Source organism: Peromyscus eremicus, chromosome 1, assembly GCF_949786415.1.
Source record: "Peromyscus eremicus chromosome 1, PerEre_H2_v1, whole genome shotgun sequence".
In the NCBI taxonomy this organism is placed as follows: Eukaryota; Metazoa; Chordata; class Mammalia; order Rodentia; family Cricetidae; genus Peromyscus; species Peromyscus eremicus.
Genome location: NC_081416.1, coordinates 165,399,541 through 165,416,038, shown reverse-complemented (window position 1 = coordinate 165,416,038; position 16,498 = coordinate 165,399,541). Strand labels below are relative to the sequence as shown.

Genomic DNA, 16,498 nt, shown 5'->3' with positions numbered 1-16,498 from the left:
ATACAATATTATATCACGGTCAGTCCACATGTATATGTGATACACACGTGTCTGCTTAGGTGTATTTACCTTACTTTTTGACCTACATTTATCAGTTCTCCTTCCACCACACGGGTTCTGAACATCAAACTCAGGCCTTCAGGCTTGGTGTCAAGGGACCTTCTGGTGTGTTTATTTATCTGTTTATTTTTTATTTATCTGTTTATTTATTTATTTGGATTTTTGAAATAGGGTTTCTCTTTGTAGCCCTGGTTGTCCTGGAATTTGCTATGAAGACCAGGCTGGCTCGGGTATGTATATTTATGCATATGATATATATTCACGTATCATCATATAGCTGTCAGGGCATGCATACGGGCAGACTGCACACATATCTAACCGGATGTACTATATGTAGCATGCTGTCATGGCCAGAAGAGTGAGGTCAGGAACCAGCCCTGGGTTCAGGCCCAGCTCGGTCACACCTTGGCTGTCACTGCCCGAGCGCCTGTTTCTCTGTAGGTTTCCTCAATTGTGAACGACGGGGATAATAATAGCAAAGTCCTGCTGAGGGTGTCGAATATTAAAAGGACTCGGAGCAACGGGATGTTGCTTGGGACACAGAAGACATTTTGTAAATGTCACCTGCTGGTAAACATGATCCAGTCACAGTTTGCGAGTTTCCTTGTGGAGAAGGTGTCCAGATCTCCCCATGTATGTGTGAGGATGGCAGCTGAGTGAACACACACATGCCAGGAAAAACTGGCACTGGCTTTGGCCACACCTGAACAAATTCCTTCCAGACGCTAGGCTGGAAGTTCCCCCAATCTGTCATTTGGAAAGTTATGGTGTTGAGTGTCATTTTTCTGCACACTCAGACCTCAGCCTGTTTAGCACTAGGCACCGGGGTCCAAGTGCCTGAGTGTGCAGGGATCCAGGAAGCAGGGCTCTGGGGGATGTAGAGCGCTGAGTGGACACACTCCAGAGTGGACAGTCCACCAGGAATGAGTCCCTCATCCTGGCTGTGCATGTTTACGGGCCTCTGTAGGCAAAGGCTCTACTGCTAAGCCACACTTCCAGCCCCTCACTTGTCAATACTAGGCAGCCTAGGTATCTGCTCATGAGCTGACTAGTCTTTTGTCAACTTGGCACGAGCTAGAGTCATCAATCTCAACCAAGAAAATACAGCCATCAGACTGACCTTATTTTCTTGATTAATGGTTGATGTGGGGGGGGGCCCAGCCCGCTGTGGGCAGTGCCTCCCTGAGCAGGTGGTTCTCAGTCTAATCAAAGAAACTGAGCAGGCCATGAGGAACAAGCCAGTAACCAGCACTCTGCCTTCTGTTCCTGCCCTGACTTCTCACAGAGATGGAGTATGACCTGGGAGTTGTAAGATGAAATAAACCCTTTCCTTTTTAAACTGGGTTTAGCCAGTGTCTCATCACAGCAATAGAAAGCACACTAAGACAGCTGGGGTTGAGTTCCCCACTTTGGGTGTCTATTTGCACAGGCTATTTGTACGGACGCTCCTCCATGCAAAGTGCACATGTGTCTAGGTTTGTGGCCTGAACAAAAGTCTGTGAGGGTATGTGTACCTCTGTGAAAAACTGAAAGGCACATTGACAATGGGAAATAAGTGTATATGAAGGGGTAAAGGTGAAGAGATGGGTTTTCTGTGTCATCCATATGTGTGTATGTATGTGTATGTACAGGTGTATGGCCTCAAGGATGTGGGGGTAGGGAGCAGGGAAGGGTGGTACCTGTGACGGTGAATGAGGGCATTGAAGGCCAGGCCATCTCTCCAGCTGGTGGTGAAATTCTGGATGTTTACCTCAGGGTAACTGGGAGTAGGTGAGGGGGAGACAAAGGGAGAGATGAATCAAGAGGGAAGGATAGGAGCAAGGAAAAGAAAGGTGGGTGTTAATGGGCATAGAAAGACCAAGGGATGGATGGGTGGGTGGGTGGATGGATGGGTGGATGGATGGGTGGATGGATGGGTGGATGGGTGGGTGCATGGGTGCATGGGTGGGTGGGTGGATGCATGGGTGGATGGATGGACGGGTAGATGGGTGGATAGATGGGTTGGTGGATGAATGGATGGATGGATGGATGGATGGATGGATGGATGGATGGATGGATAGGTGGGTGGGTGGGTAGGTGGGTGGATGGATGGGTGGGTGGGTGGGTGGGTGGGTGGGTAGGTGGATGGATGGGTGGGTGGGTAGATGGATGGATGGATGGATGGATGGATGGATGGATGGATGAGTGGATAGGTGGATGGATGGATGGACAGATAGGATAAATAGTATATATGGAAGAGGTAAGTCAGGGACATGAAGAAAGAAAGCAAATGAGAGGTGATGGGGAAAGAGACAGGGAGAATGAGACAGAGACAGAGGCAGGGAGAAAATGGAGGGGAAAGAGACAGGAAGGCAGGAGAATGGAAGGAAAGAGGGAGGAACAGAGGTTGGGTGAGAGAGATGCAAGGAAAAGCAGACTGAGGTAAAGACAGACGGGAGAAACAGATGGCTTCACAAGACACAGTCCAAGAAGGATAAGGTGCACAAAGCCCACCTCCCTCCCATCTGTTCCTCCCTCTCCCCACCCCTGCTCTCCATGGGGGCACTGGAGTATGTGCCATGACCCTCACAGACCACAAAGCTGGGGGGGGGGGTCTAAGGAGATCACACCACAGCCCGCATGCACCCCACCGTCTCAGTCATGCAGGAGGATCTTGAACCTCACTGCCCAGGCTGCAGTGCCCTAGATGGAAGGGTGACGGCTGACAGGGGCAAGGTGGCCAGAGCTTGGACATAGGTTGGGGTGCACATAGGTGTCTGTTAAATATCCTGAGTGGCAAGACTGGGGGAGGTGGGAGTAGAAAGACAGGAGCAGTCAGGGACAGCTACCTCTGCCAGCATTGCTGTTGGGGGGAGGTGGTTTTTCTTTTTTGGAAGTCCTGGGGTCAAACAGGGTCTTGGGCTCTAAAGCAAGCAGTTTCTGAACTAAGCTAGACCCCCAGCTCCTCGGCCACTTCCTAAGGACTCTGCTAGCTTTGCTTTTGAACTTGGTTTTTGAAATTCTTTGGAACTTTTGTTCCCCGAGGTCAGAGATGTGTCTAATTTACCAGTTTGGGACAAAAATTTTGACAACGGATGTGCGTTCGTCCTTAGGCTGTTGTCCGGGAAGGAACCCCAAAGGTTGCAGGCACCCGTGGCTGTGAGGAGGGGGGCGCTCACCCAGCTGTCTTCATCTGGCACCACAAAAGCAGAGCGTCCTTTGCTGAGCGGGTCTCTCTGTTGTCTTCGGTCTCGATTTTGATGACTTGGATCTGTGAACAGACAAACACGATTTCAGGCCCTACCCCTCCGGCTATTGGAGGCTGGTGATGCCAGGGGAAGCTGGCAGGGTTCAGGTGAGGATGGTTCTGTAGTGGACTGGTGCCTCCATAAGCTGGGGAGGAAGAGGTCAGTTAGGTCTTATTTTCCTGAAGCCTCCAAACAGCTTATGGGTAACTTCTTTGATTCAAGCCACTGTCCTCTCCTGACTAGGCCAGTGTGGTGGGCTTCATGTTAGTCTCCCTGCACAGTCAGCTCCCCGTGTGGTACAAGGAGGGGCATTGGGAACTCCCAGGTCATATCACATGCCTCCCATATGCTAAGCAAGCACTCTACCACTGAGTGACGCCCCTAAACTCTCATTAGTGGACTCTAGGCAAGATCTCTCCCACTAAGCAATGCCCCCAGCCCCTCCCTGGGGGATTCTAGGCAGGGGCTCTACCACTGAGCCACACCCCAGCCCCTCACTGGGGGATTCTAGGCAGGTGCTCTACCACTGAGCCACACCCCAGCCCCTCACTGGGGGATTCTAGGCAAAGGCTCTACCAATGAGCCACACCCCCAGCCCCTCCCTCGGAGATTCTAGGCAGATGCTCTACCACTGAGCCACACCCCCAGCAATTCACTGAGGGATTCTAGACAGGTGTCTACCGCTGAGCCGCACCTCAGCTCCTCACTGAAAGTTTCTAGGCAAGGTCTCTACCACTGAGCCATGTTCCCAGCCTGTTATTAGCAGATTCTAGGCAAGCCCTTTTCCATTCTCAGTTTTGAGACAGTGTCTATCCGAGTTGCCTAGGTTAACCCTGAACTCCTTTTGTAGCATATGCAGACCTTGAATTTATGATCCTCCTGCCTCAGCCTCCTGAGTAGCTGGGATTAAAGGCTTGTGCCACAGGGTTGCAGTACCGTGCCTCAGTTTCACTTAGGGTAAAAGCAAAATTCCTCCAACCTTCCTTTCATGAAGTCTCTGACTCTGCTCTCATCAGCTCACTCTGACACAGACATCGATGACCTTTTTGCCAAATTAGCTATAAATTTTTGCCTCAGAGCCTTTGCACTGTCTGTTCCCTATGCTTGGAACATCCTCCTCCCAAATCCTGAATAGACTCCATTCTTCCTCAGGTGTTGATACAAACATCTCCTTCTGTAATCTTAGTACTTGGAAGGCTGAGGCAGGAGGATCACAAGTTTCAGGCCAACCTGGGTTACAGAATGAGACCTTGTCTCAAAAAACAAAAATCAGCCGGGCAGTGGTGGCGCACGCCTTTAATCCCAGCACTCGGGAGGCAGAGCCAGGTGGATCTCTGTGAGTTCGAGGCCAGCCTGGTCTCCAAAGCGAGTTCCAGGAAAGGCGCAAAGCTACACAGAGAAACCCTGTCTCGAAAAACCAAAAAAAAAAAAAAAAAAAAAAATCAAGTAAAAACTATTCCCTTTAAATGTATATGTGTGTGCATCTGTGTTTGTGTATATACATGCATGTGAGTGCAATGTCTGGAGAGACCAGAAGAGGGCAGAAGATCCCCTAGAGCTGAAGTTACAGGTGGCTGTGAGCTAGGAACTATATGTGATATATGCTGGGATTAAAAGTGTGCACTGCCTCACCCAACTATATTTTTTTTAGTGGAGCAAACAGTTATCATGGAAAAGTGAGGGGGGGTTAAAAAAAAACAAAAAACAAACAAACAAACAAAACCCTGAGAATGGAAGGGACTCCAAGGGAAAAATAACTAAACAAAATTTTGTGTATGTCTGTGTGTGTTCAAGTGTGACTGTGTGGTAGGTCTTTGTCATGAGCTTTCCTGTGTCAAGTTGAAATTTCTTTTTCCAGACATGGTCTGTCACTGAACCTGGAATCCATCAATTTGGATAAACTATGTGATTAGCAAGCCCCAGGGATCCTCCTGTCTTCACACCCCTGGAATAAAGTTTTTAATGGCTTAGAATCTATAATAGATGTTAGAGTCTCAGGGGGATATTTGAGGATTGGGTCCTGTGCTCAAGAACTGGCTGAGGGAGGTGGGAAGGATGCCTTAGCAGTTAAGAGTGCAGACTGCTCTTACCGTGGACCCAAGTTCATGTCACATCACACCTTCCAGGCAGCTCACAGCTGCCTGTAACTCCAGCTCTGTGGGGACCCAACACCTCTAGTCTCTGAGGGCACCTGCATTTACATGCACATACCCACATACCCACACAGACACACATAAGAATAAATTTAAGAATAAATATAACAGGGGTGGAGAGATGGCTCAGCTGTTAAGAGCACTTGTTGCTCTCTCAGAGGTCCTGGATTCGATTCCCAGCACCCAAGTCACAACTACCTGTCATTCGAGTTCTAGGAGATTCAATGCCCTCCTCTAGCCTCCGAGGTCACCAGGCATGTATGTGGTGCAAATGTAGATGCATACAGGCAAAGTATTCATATACATAAAATAAAATGAGTGACTCTAAAATGAATGTTAGTAAATACAATAAATATGTTTTAAAGCAGAACTGGCTTTGGCATGTGGATTCCAAGGCAGAGAAGCAAGACTTCCAAGGAAGCATCCGCACTGCCTCAGGGCCCCAGCTGTGATGCCCGTGCACAGCCTCATTTACCTATTTGGTGATGACATTCACACTTGTCTCTAGTCCCAGACTGTTCTCAGAGTTCCCAGATCCAGTGGCCTCCTAGGTGTGTCCCCCAATTCGCCTCCTAGACCTGTAACTATACTATACCAAACTGCCTTCAGAGCAAAGACTTCCTCTTGGCCCTACCCAGGGCAGCCCACCGTCCCACCCTCCCCCCTCCTCAGACCACAGCTCTGCATTTCCTCCAACCCCTCCCCATTGCTTCATCACCCACCTCCCCAGTGTCTTTCTTATCGCCTTCTTTATATATATATTATATATATATATTTTTTTTTTTCCCGACCTATCTGCCTTCTTTTCCCATATCCCACCCTGGTCCTGATCTGGCTCTCACCCTCTTGCAGGACACTGGAGATGGAATCGGTGCATTCTGAGTAAGTGCCCTATCAATGAGCTGTAACTCCAGCCCTCCTGCTTCCACTCCAGAAGGATCTTTCTAGATTTGATTGTATACTTTCCCTTGATTAAAAAACAAAATCTCAGGGGGCTGGAGAGGTGGTTCAGTGGTTGAGATCACTGGCTGCTCTTCCAGAGGACTCAGGTTCAATTCCCAGCACCCACATAGCAGCTCACAAGTGTCTGTGATTCCAGTTCCAGGGGACCTGACACCCATGGCAAAACACCAATAAACATTAAAAAAAAAATCTCTAAACTGGGTGTGGTAGTACACACCTGTAATCTCAGTACTGGGAGGTGGGGACAATCAGGAGCTCAAGATCATCCTCTGCTACCTAAAGAGTTGAAGGTCAACTTACACTACAAGTGACCCTGCCTTAAAAAAAAGAAATCTGTAGTCTGTCACCATCTGAGACAAAATAAAACCTAAACACTAACATCAGGTCTCTCAGCCCTGCTAACTCCTCTGAGATCATCTCCACCTCCCTCCTCTTGCCTCCTGGTCACTAACTCCAGTGTTCTTTGATACTTCCAGCAGGCAAAGCTAGTCCTACCTCAATGTCTTTGCATCTTCTGCCTCCCTCTCTCCTGGCATTGAGGTCAAGGCCTCACGCCTGCTAGGCGGGCGCTTTACCACTGAGTGTGCCTACGCCCAGCACACCCTCCATTTTTGTATGTAATTCAGCCATCAGCATTTCGTCCATTTCTGATCACCATGTCTAAGATGTCAGCAACACTAACGTGATATTTTATATCCCTTAACTGCTTTAAAATCATCTTCTTTCCTGCATAGCTTTGTTTCGACAAAGCCTTAAAAAAAAATTCTCCTCTTCAGCCTTACCCCTCCCCCACCTAGGACCTATAAGCAGGTCATCTTGGGGCGGGACGGGAGTAATTTCCTCTACCTAGAGATATTCCTTTCTCCCTACATGCCTGGTGTATCTATACATTTGTGTATTGTCTGTCTTCCTTATCACAGTGTGAGCTCCATAAAAGCCGAGTTTGTCTGTTCATTTCCGTAGCAAGATTGCCTGATTGGAGCTGCAGCTCCATGAAACTCAGAGTATTAAAACCATCATGCTGGGTGTAGAGATGAATGCCTGGAACCCCAGCTCTCAGGAGGCAGCAGTCACAAGGATCACCAAGAGTCTGAGGCCAGCCTCAGCCACAAAGTGGGAGCCTGTCTCAAAACTCCAAATAATAATAATAATAATAATAATAATAATAATAATAATAATAATAATTTGGCTGCTGAGATAGCCATCAGGTAAAGGCACCTGATGCTAAGCCTGACGGCCCAGGAGTTCGATCCTCAAGACCCATATGGTGTGAGGACAGAACTGAGTCCTGAAAGTTGTCCCTTGACCTCCACACTAATGCTCTGGAGGACATACATGCACATAAAATGTAATTTTAAAAACTCACCAGGGCTGGAGACACGGCTCAGAGGTTAAGAGCACTGGCTGCTCTTCCAGAGGACCCGGGTTCAATTCCCAGCACCCACATGGCAGCTCACAACTGTCTGTAACTCCAGTTCTAAAGAATCTGACACTCTCACACCAATGCACATAAAATAAAGTTAAATAAGTTATTTTTAAAAAAAAAAACTCACCAGTTTCCTCATTGGTAAAGTGAGCTAATTAATGCTACCTAATTTAAGGGTTCTGTGTGTATTCAATGTTAACGTTTAGGATAGAGTGTGGCAGTGTAAACAGTGTAGATACAGTTACAGCAATAAGGGCGATCACGGTTATTGTTTATCTTTGTTTTCACTTCCACCACCTGGTTACAGAGTTCCTGGAAGATGGGAGGAAAATTTGGGGGAGAAAGGAGTCGGTAGATGGTGGTGTCCTCCTAAGGCTCTGTGGTGGGCAGCGGGCTGTGCGGGGGAGCGGGGAGTCATGGGAGGTCACCTGGAAGCGTAGGATGATGGTCCAGACCAGCCCCAGCGTCAGCCGGTGGTTCCCGTCCACGATGTCATGTGACCCCACGTTCTCCAGGTGCACACGCTGCTCCTTCAGGAACTGCAGGGCCTTGTCCACGTTCTCCAGCGAGTGGATCCGCATGCGGCCGCGAGTGGGCCTCGGCTAGGGCAGCGGGGGGGGGGGGGGGGGGGGGGGGGGGGCATTGAGCGATGGGGACCTGGCCAAGTGGCCACGCCCCTTCAACCTCATGCAGGACTCAAGAGTCATTCGACAACGGGCGGGTGCAAGGCTAGCCTGGGCTACAGAGTTCCAAGCTAGCCCGGGATATAGGATAAGATGCGGTCTCACATTGCCCCTGCCTCCACAAGCCCTTGGTTGGTTGGTTTGTTGTTTGTTTTGTTTTCACTGCTTGTTCGTTCAAGTGAACATCCCTTCGCGATTTACCTGGCTACACCCCTCAATCAGAAGCCCTGCTCATTCCTTTGGTGCCCTCTGATAGGATCCTTCCTCTTTCTTGTCGGTAACTCAGTTCCTGCCACTGGGCTTTGTTCCTACATAGCTGCGCCCCTCACAGCTCCCTGAGAGTTCTGGGCTCTAGACCTTCAATGTACTCGCTGCCCCATCATAGTCACACTGTTTGAGATGGGCTTCATCAGACCCCAAAACACAGCCCCAGGCCATTCATACAATACTGCCCTTGTCCCCAGACACCCTTGGCCTCACCCCACCAACCCAGAATGCCCCACAACTGCAATCTCCTGACTCACTCCATCAACTGACGCCGCCTTCCAAGTTTTTCCTTCTTTACAGGCACGCCCCTTGGTACCTCCTAACTCAGCCGTCCCTTCTAAGCTCTTCGCTACTCTGCCTACTCCACCCCTCCCTGGAGCCCTACCTCTCCAACCAGGCTCTACCTCTCCAACAGAACCCGCCCCCCTCCCTGGGCCCCTCATGAGTCCCACCGCCTCCAAAAAGCCCCGCCTCTCCATGGGGCTCTACCCACTCTAAAACAGCCCCCCTCTTCAACTGCGCCCCGCCCTTACCAATCTGAATAAGGGGACCCCTTGCCCGCCCTGCCCTTTAGCGTTCTCTAACTGTACCTTAGCCAGGGCCCTATTAGAACCTAGCCCTTATTCCCCCTGCCCTCAAGGTCCCCCTCACCAGCTGCTCCCCAGACAGCACTTCCAGGAGCCGGGTGAGCACAAAGCCATCCCGAAGGTCTGCATAGAGGTCCCCGATGTGGCAGCCCACGCGGGCGAGGTGCGAATTCACCCACTTGGTGAAGGTTTTCTTCTGCACAGCCTCTCGCTCATCTGAAAGAAACAAACACTGAGCCCAGCCTTCCCAGGAGTCCCTCATCTACTTCTAGCGTTCTGCTGGCCCAAGACTGGGTCCAGGCACCTCCTCCAGCCTGGATGCCTCCACGACCTGCTGCTGCGTGGCTAGTGACAACATACCCGCTCTTTACATCTTTCCTAAGATACCATCCTCACGGGATACCTTCCTGGCTCGCTATCCTAACTGATTTCATCCATCCATCCATCCATCCAATGTTTGAGTGGCACAGAACTCCGAGTAGGAAATGAAGCCGGTACACGCATGGACACTGGGGAGCCGGGCTGGGCTTAAGGATGAAGAGGGTCAAGAAGAGAGCTGCGGCTGGCGGGAGGCAGAGCCAGGCGGATCTCTGTGAGTTCAAGGCCAGCCTGGTCTACAAATCAAGTTCCAGGACAGCCGAAGCTACACTGAGAAACCCTGTCTCAACCCCCACCCCAAAAGAAGAGAGCGGCACACAAGGGCTTTCACTGGCCGCTATATGGAGGGTTCATCAGAGAGGGCAAGAGGACAGTCAGAGACTCCACAAGATTGGGGAAGAGACCATGGAGAGCGAGGAGGAGGCCAGACCAAGGCAGAAACTGTAGGAGCCAGGAAAGGGAGATGTACTGGGAAGATAATTGGGGTTAAAAACAAGATGGCAGCGGTCGGAGACTTAGCTCAGGGGTAGAGTGCTTGCCTGGCCAACGCGAAGAAGGACTACAGTGGCATCTGACAGCTGTGAGAGGTGAAGAAGAGGAGGCACAGGGGAGACTGTGCAGCCCCTGAAGACAGGGATGTCCAAAGCCACCTCTCCATCAGAGTGAAAATATCAGCAGACACAGCTCCCAGCTCCCTGAATTAGCGAGGGGTGGGGGCGGGGGGGGGGGGGGAGTCCATTCTCTGCTTTACTTTTTACTTTCAAAAGGGGGAATCTTTAAGGATCTTGCCACGTGTGATGTGTGTGTGTGTGTGTGTGTGTGTGTGTGTGTGTGTTCACGCAACTTGTGGGAGTCAGTTCTCTCCTTTCACCGTGCGGGTCTGGGGATCAAAACACCATTACCAGATAAGCATTTCTCCACCCCTTTCCTTGTCCCGCCATCCCTCCATCCCTTCTTTCTTCTTTTTTTGGGAGGAGTGAGGGAGCATGAGCCAGAACATGCATGTGCCACAGTCTGCATATGGAGAGGTCAGAAGACAATCTGTGAGGGTTAATTCTTTCCCTCTACCAAATGGGATTTGAATCCCAGGGATTGAACTCCGGCTTATACCAGATACCCTGGCCACTCCACTGAGCCATCTCTCTGGCCCCCTTTCCTTCCTTCCTTCCTTCCTTCCTTCCTTCCTTCCTTCCTTCCTTCCTTTCTTTCCTTCCTTCCTACTTTTTTTTCCTCATGCACTCCAGATTGCCTTTGAACATGCTTCAAGGCTGGCCTTAAACTCTCAATCCTCTTGCCTCCCAAATTCAGGGATGACAAGCATGAACACTATGCTTGGATGATTTTTGTTTCCCTTTATATACCATCTTGTAATGTGAGCTATACTTCATATATTTCATTTTTACTTATTTATTCATTTATTGACATAGGATTTTATTTTATAGCACGGGTTGGCCTTGAACTCACCATCCTTCTGCCTCAGTCTCTCTAGACCAGGATCCCCAGCATAGACCACTGTTGGGATAATATTTTTGTACACTGGTAAAGATGTATCTCTGTTTTACTTCACCTGGCTAAGGCACCTTCTGATTGGTTTACTAGAGAGCAGAACGGCTAATAGCTAGGCAGGAGAGGATAGGCAGGACTTCTTGGCAGAAATAGGAACTCTGGGAAAGAATATGAAGGGAGTGATTTACCAGCCAGATGCAAAGGAAGTTGGACATATGGTACTGAGGAGAGGTAATGAATGAGCCACGTGGCAGAATGTAGATTAAATGGGTTAATTTAAGCTATATGCCCTAGTTGGGAACAAGCCTAAGCTAAGACCAAGCTTTTATAAATAATAAAAAGTCTCCCTGTCATAATTCAGGAGCTGGTGTTACAAGGAAAGACCTGCAGCCGGGCAGTGGTGCATGCCTTTAATCTCAGCACTCAGGAGACAGAGACAGGCGGATCTCTGTGAGTTCGAGGCCAGCCTGGTCTACAGAGAGAGATCCAGGACAGGCACCAAAACTACAGAGAGAAACCCTGTCTCGAAAAAAAAAAAACAAAAAAACACGAAAACAAACAAAAAAAAAAAACAAAGAAAGAAAGACCTGCTACAAACCACCATGCCTAGGTTAAAACTAAAAAGTTTTAGTTTGAATTTACAGGCTGGCTTAATGACTTGTACCTGTAAACCCAGAATGTGGGGCACAGAGGAAGAAGGATCAGAATTTCAAGGCCAGACGTGACTGTGTAAGACTATGTCTCAACTTCACCCCACCACTCAAAAAAAAAAAAAAAAAAATGGTGGCCTGGCATTTTGGAGCACACCTTCAATCCCCGCACTCAGGAGACAAAGGCACACAGATCTCTGTGAGTTAGAGACCAACCTGGTCTGGATCATGGTCACAGAGAAAGTGAAGCCTCAAATCAGGTGAGAACATGATATGATTAGGCGTAGAGTTCCTGGTTAATACAGTAACTATACTGGGTATTTGCATATTTAATTTTTAAATTATTTTTTAAATTTTATGCATATGGTTGCTTTGCCTATGTATGTGTACCATGAGCATGCCTGGTGCTTGTAGAGACCAAAAACATGGAGTGGGATCCCATGGAGCTGGAGTTACAGACAGTTGTGAGATGTCATGTGGCTGCTGGGAATCAAACCCAGGTCCTCTGCAAGAGCAGCCAGTGCTTAAGCACTGAACCACTTCTCCAGCCCCGTATTTGGTTTTCTGAAAGGGTCTCACTGAGGCCCAGGCTGCCCTTCAATTCATGCAGTCTTCTTGCCTCACCTCCCAAGTGCCCTCTACTCATTATAAATGCACTTTCTGTGTTCCAGCTTTTTAACTTCCAGTGAGTCTGTGTTTCATAACTAAAAATAAAGAAAAAAACTGCTTCCTCATTCTCATATTGCTTCCCCAAATCTTACAAGCTAGAAAGCTACAGACCACAGAGCACACAATAGGGAGTCCTTTGTTGGAGGCTCCCTGGCACAGGCTGCTTACTTCAGGGAACAAGCTTCGGAACCCTTTCCATCTTGTGCAGTTGGCTCTATTTGTTACAGCAGCTTAGAATATACAGTTACATCCCCAAATAATATTAGTCACAATTAAAGTTTTCTGCAAGTTCAAAAATAACAAAATGTATTTCCAGCCTATTTTTTTCCCAGCACATGAAACTGGCCAATAATTTTATCCCAAAATACATTTTCTTTTTCTTGTAGTACCACTGGAGATTGAATTTAAGGCCTCTAGCCTGCTTAAAAAAAGTGCTCTACCACTGAGCCATGCCCCCAGCCCTTCACTGGGGGATTCTAGGCAGGGGCTCTACCACTGAGCCACACCCCAGCACCTCACTAGAGGATTCTAGGCAGGGGCTCTACCACTGAGCCACACCCCCAGCCCATCACTGGGGGATTCTAGGCAGGTGCTCTACCACTGAGCTACATCCCTAGCCAAAAGTGCATTTTTTGTCCCACTCACTATTAAAGCTAGCACTTTAGACTTTGGTAGCAGTAATACACACTTTGGTTAGTATTTCAAATTGCATCTTGAATGCTGAACTCTCATTTAAAATCAAGTGTACGTATGTTAATAGTAATCCCAAATGCAACATCATGTTTATTTAAATGTGGGTTCATTGTGTTGCGGCAGCATGGAGGCCTGTGTGAACCCCTGATCATCAATCCCACCTGTAGATGTGATGACAATAAAATTATGTATTTGTTGTTGGGCTTCCAACAGCTAATATGCATGCCAAAGAGTGGATGTGGCATATAGTGAAGCAAGTGAAACTCAGTACAACCCCAGTGTGGAGCCCACACTGACAAACAGATTCAGGCTTGAGACTAACAGGAAGCTTGTGACCTCTCAAGGTTATCTCCCCTCTCTGGGCCTCTGCCTTCTTTTGAGAAAGGGTCTTGATATGCAGCTCTACCTGGCCTGATATCTGTAGACTAGGTTGTCCTAGAGTTTGTGACAATCTTCCTCCCTGTGGCCCTCAAGTTCTGGGATTATAGGTGTGAGCCTCCCGTTTGTAAAGAGGAATTTAGAATAGACCTAAGGTTTTTGTTGTTTTTTTTTAATAGATTCTAGAGAATTCTGGAATTGTAGGAATTTAAGGTTGAAGGAACAAGATCCTCATAAATTCTTTTTTTGTGTTTTTTTGTAATTTTATTTTGATACTATTCAAAGAGGAGTCATTGAAGCCTATCCTAGATCACATGGATGGAGACTTCATAAGGGACAATGTTGTGGATTTGGGAATTTCTGATCACAATCTGTTAATATGAAGCAGGGATCAAAACTGGAGATTCCCAGGCTGGGAGATATGTATATATGTAAATGGTAGAGCATCGGCCTAGAATCCCCCAGTGAGGGGCTGGGGGTGTGGCTCAATGGTAGAGCCCCTGCCTAGAATCCCCCTGTAAGGGGCTGGGGGTGTGGCTCAGTGGTAGAGTACCTGCCCTAGAATCCATCAGTGAGGGGCTTGGGGTGTGGTTCAGTGGTAGAGCCCCTGCCTAGAATCCTCTAGTGAGGAGCTGGAGGTGTGGCTCAGTGGTAGAGCCCCTGCCTAGAATCCCCCAGTGAGGGGCTGGGGCGTGGCTCAGTGGTAGAGCCCCTGCCTAGAATCCCCCAGTGAGGGGCTGGGGGTGTGGCTCAGTGGTAGAGCCCCTGCCTAGAATCCCCCAGTGAGGGGCTGGGGTGTGGCTCAGTGGTAGAGCCCCTGCCTAGAATCCCCCAGTGAGGGGCTGGGGTGTGGCTCAGTGGTAGAGCCCCTTTTTTATTTTTCAAACAGTCATAATAAGTTGTGTTAGTTGATTTTGAACTAATTTTGCTGCCCAGGCAAGTTTGAACTTTCTATCCTCCTTGCTAGGATTCCAAGCCTGTATTACCACACCCTAGTCAAAATATTTATTTCTGTTTTGGTTTTTGTTGTTGTTGTTTGGGTTTGAGTTTGTTTGTTTGTTTGAAAGAGGGTTTTACCACGTAGACCTGGCTAGTCCTGAACTCACAGAAATCTACCTGCATCTGCCTCCATATTGCTGTGATGAAAAGTGTGTGCCACCACATCCAGCCTGTTTTGTTCTGTTTTCCTCTTCCTTTTGATATTTATTTCTTTTTATTTTACATGTATGAATGTTTTACCTTCACGACTGTAAGTGCACTGCACGCATGTCTGATGCCTGAATAGGCCAAAAGAGGGTACCAGCTTCCCTGGACCTGAAATTGCGGAAGACTGTAAACCACTTGGTGATGGGGATTGAACACGGGTCCTCCACAAAAGCATAAAGTGCTCTTAACCATTGAGACATTTGTCAGTCCCGTATCTAACATGGGGTCTCCTGTAGCCCAGGACTGCCCTGAACTTGCTATGTAGCTAAGGATGACCTTGAATTTCTGATCCTCCTACCTCTGCCTCCCAACAGATGGGATTCTAGGCCTAGACTACCAGACCCCATCCAAAGTTTTCTTGAATAAGACATTAACAGTCAGACAACTCTCTGATCCCACACCCATGCTTGGGTGTATCTTATTCCTTCCCTAGCATCTCTCTTTGGACTTACACCTCCATGCTTGAAATCTATGTTAAAGTGTTGGGGGGTGTCCCAGCGCGGGGAGGTGGGGTGGGGGGTGGGGGGGTGGGGGGGCGCGGGGAGGGCGGGGGGGCGGGGGGGTCCCAGCACGGGGGGGGGGGGCGGGGGGGGGGTCCCGGCGCAGGGTAGCTCAGTCAGAAGGTATCTGCCACACACAAATGAGGACCTGAATTTGATGCATCAGAACATATGTTAAAAAGCTAGGCCCTTCAGTGTGCACTTGTAATCCCAGCACTGAGGATGCAGCAGCAGGCAGACCCGCAGGGCTTGCTGGCCAGCCAGTCTACCCAAATTGACGAGCTCCAGGTTTAATGACAGACCCTCTCTCAAAAACAATGAGGCAAAGAATGAGTAAAGGAGACACCTGTTGTCAACCTCTGGCCCCCACATGTGTGTGCACACACATTTGTTGAGACAGGGACTCACGTGGTCCAGCCTGTCCTCAAATTGACTATGTAGCCAAAGATGACCTTCAACTCCTGACGCACCTGCCTCTACCATCCAAGTTCTTTTCTTTTTCAAGTTCTTTTCTTTTTTCCCCTCTTTTTTCTCTTTTTTTCTTTTTCTTTTCTTTTCTTTATTTTTTTTTTTTCAAGACAGGGTTTCTCTGTGTAGCCCTGGCTGTCCTGGAACTTGCTCTGTAGACAGGCTGGCCTTGAACTCAGGGATCCACTTGCCTCTGCCTCCTGAGTGCTGGGAGTAAAGGTGTGAGCCACCACTGCCCAGCTCCATCCAAGTTCTGAGAGTGCAGGGGTGTAGATCTATGCCTGGTTATTATCTTCCACACAGTCCTGATGGGAATGGAAAATGATTTTAAAAAGGAAAAAAAAAATGAAATGGGCCATTTCCACTAAAATCAGATAGGCCCGGGTATAGTTGACTCTAAAATGTCTCCCAGTTTTTTGAACTGTTGGTCTCCAGTTAGTGGTCCTCTTTTTTTCCCTTTCCTTCTTTTCTTTCTTTTTTGTTTGTTTCTGTGGTGGTTTTTTTTTTTTTTTATTGTTTTTGCTTTTAGTGGTCCCTTTTGAAAGCCATGGGATCAGGCTGGTAGAAATAGGTCACTATAGGTAGAATAGAAGGTTAACTAGTCCCTATTTACCACTTCCTTCCTCTGTTTCTGATCTACCAAGATGTAAAAAGGCCCTGCCTCGTGCTTCCCTGCCACCAACT

At 48.4% G+C, this 16,498-nt stretch overlaps 1 protein-coding gene across 2 annotated transcripts in view; it reads right to left on the bottom strand.

Annotated features, from left to right (window-relative positions):
- Nucleotides 1-16,498, bottom strand: part of Sptbn4 (spectrin beta, non-erythrocytic 4) — an 87,766-nt gene that overhangs the window by 67,108 nt on the left and 4,160 nt on the right. For both annotated transcript variants that reach the window (XM_059279487.1, XM_059279497.1), the window contains exons 2-5: nt 9,431-9,582; nt 8,258-8,431; nt 3,219-3,310; nt 1,740-1,820 (exon numbers count right to left, since the gene is read on the bottom strand). In XM_059279487.1, coding sequence (XP_059135470.1) covers nt 1,740-1,820; nt 3,219-3,310; nt 8,258-8,431; nt 9,431-9,582 — 499 coding nt within the window. The remainder of the gene's footprint in view (nt 1-1,739; nt 1,821-3,218; nt 3,311-8,257; nt 8,432-9,430; nt 9,583-16,498) is intronic.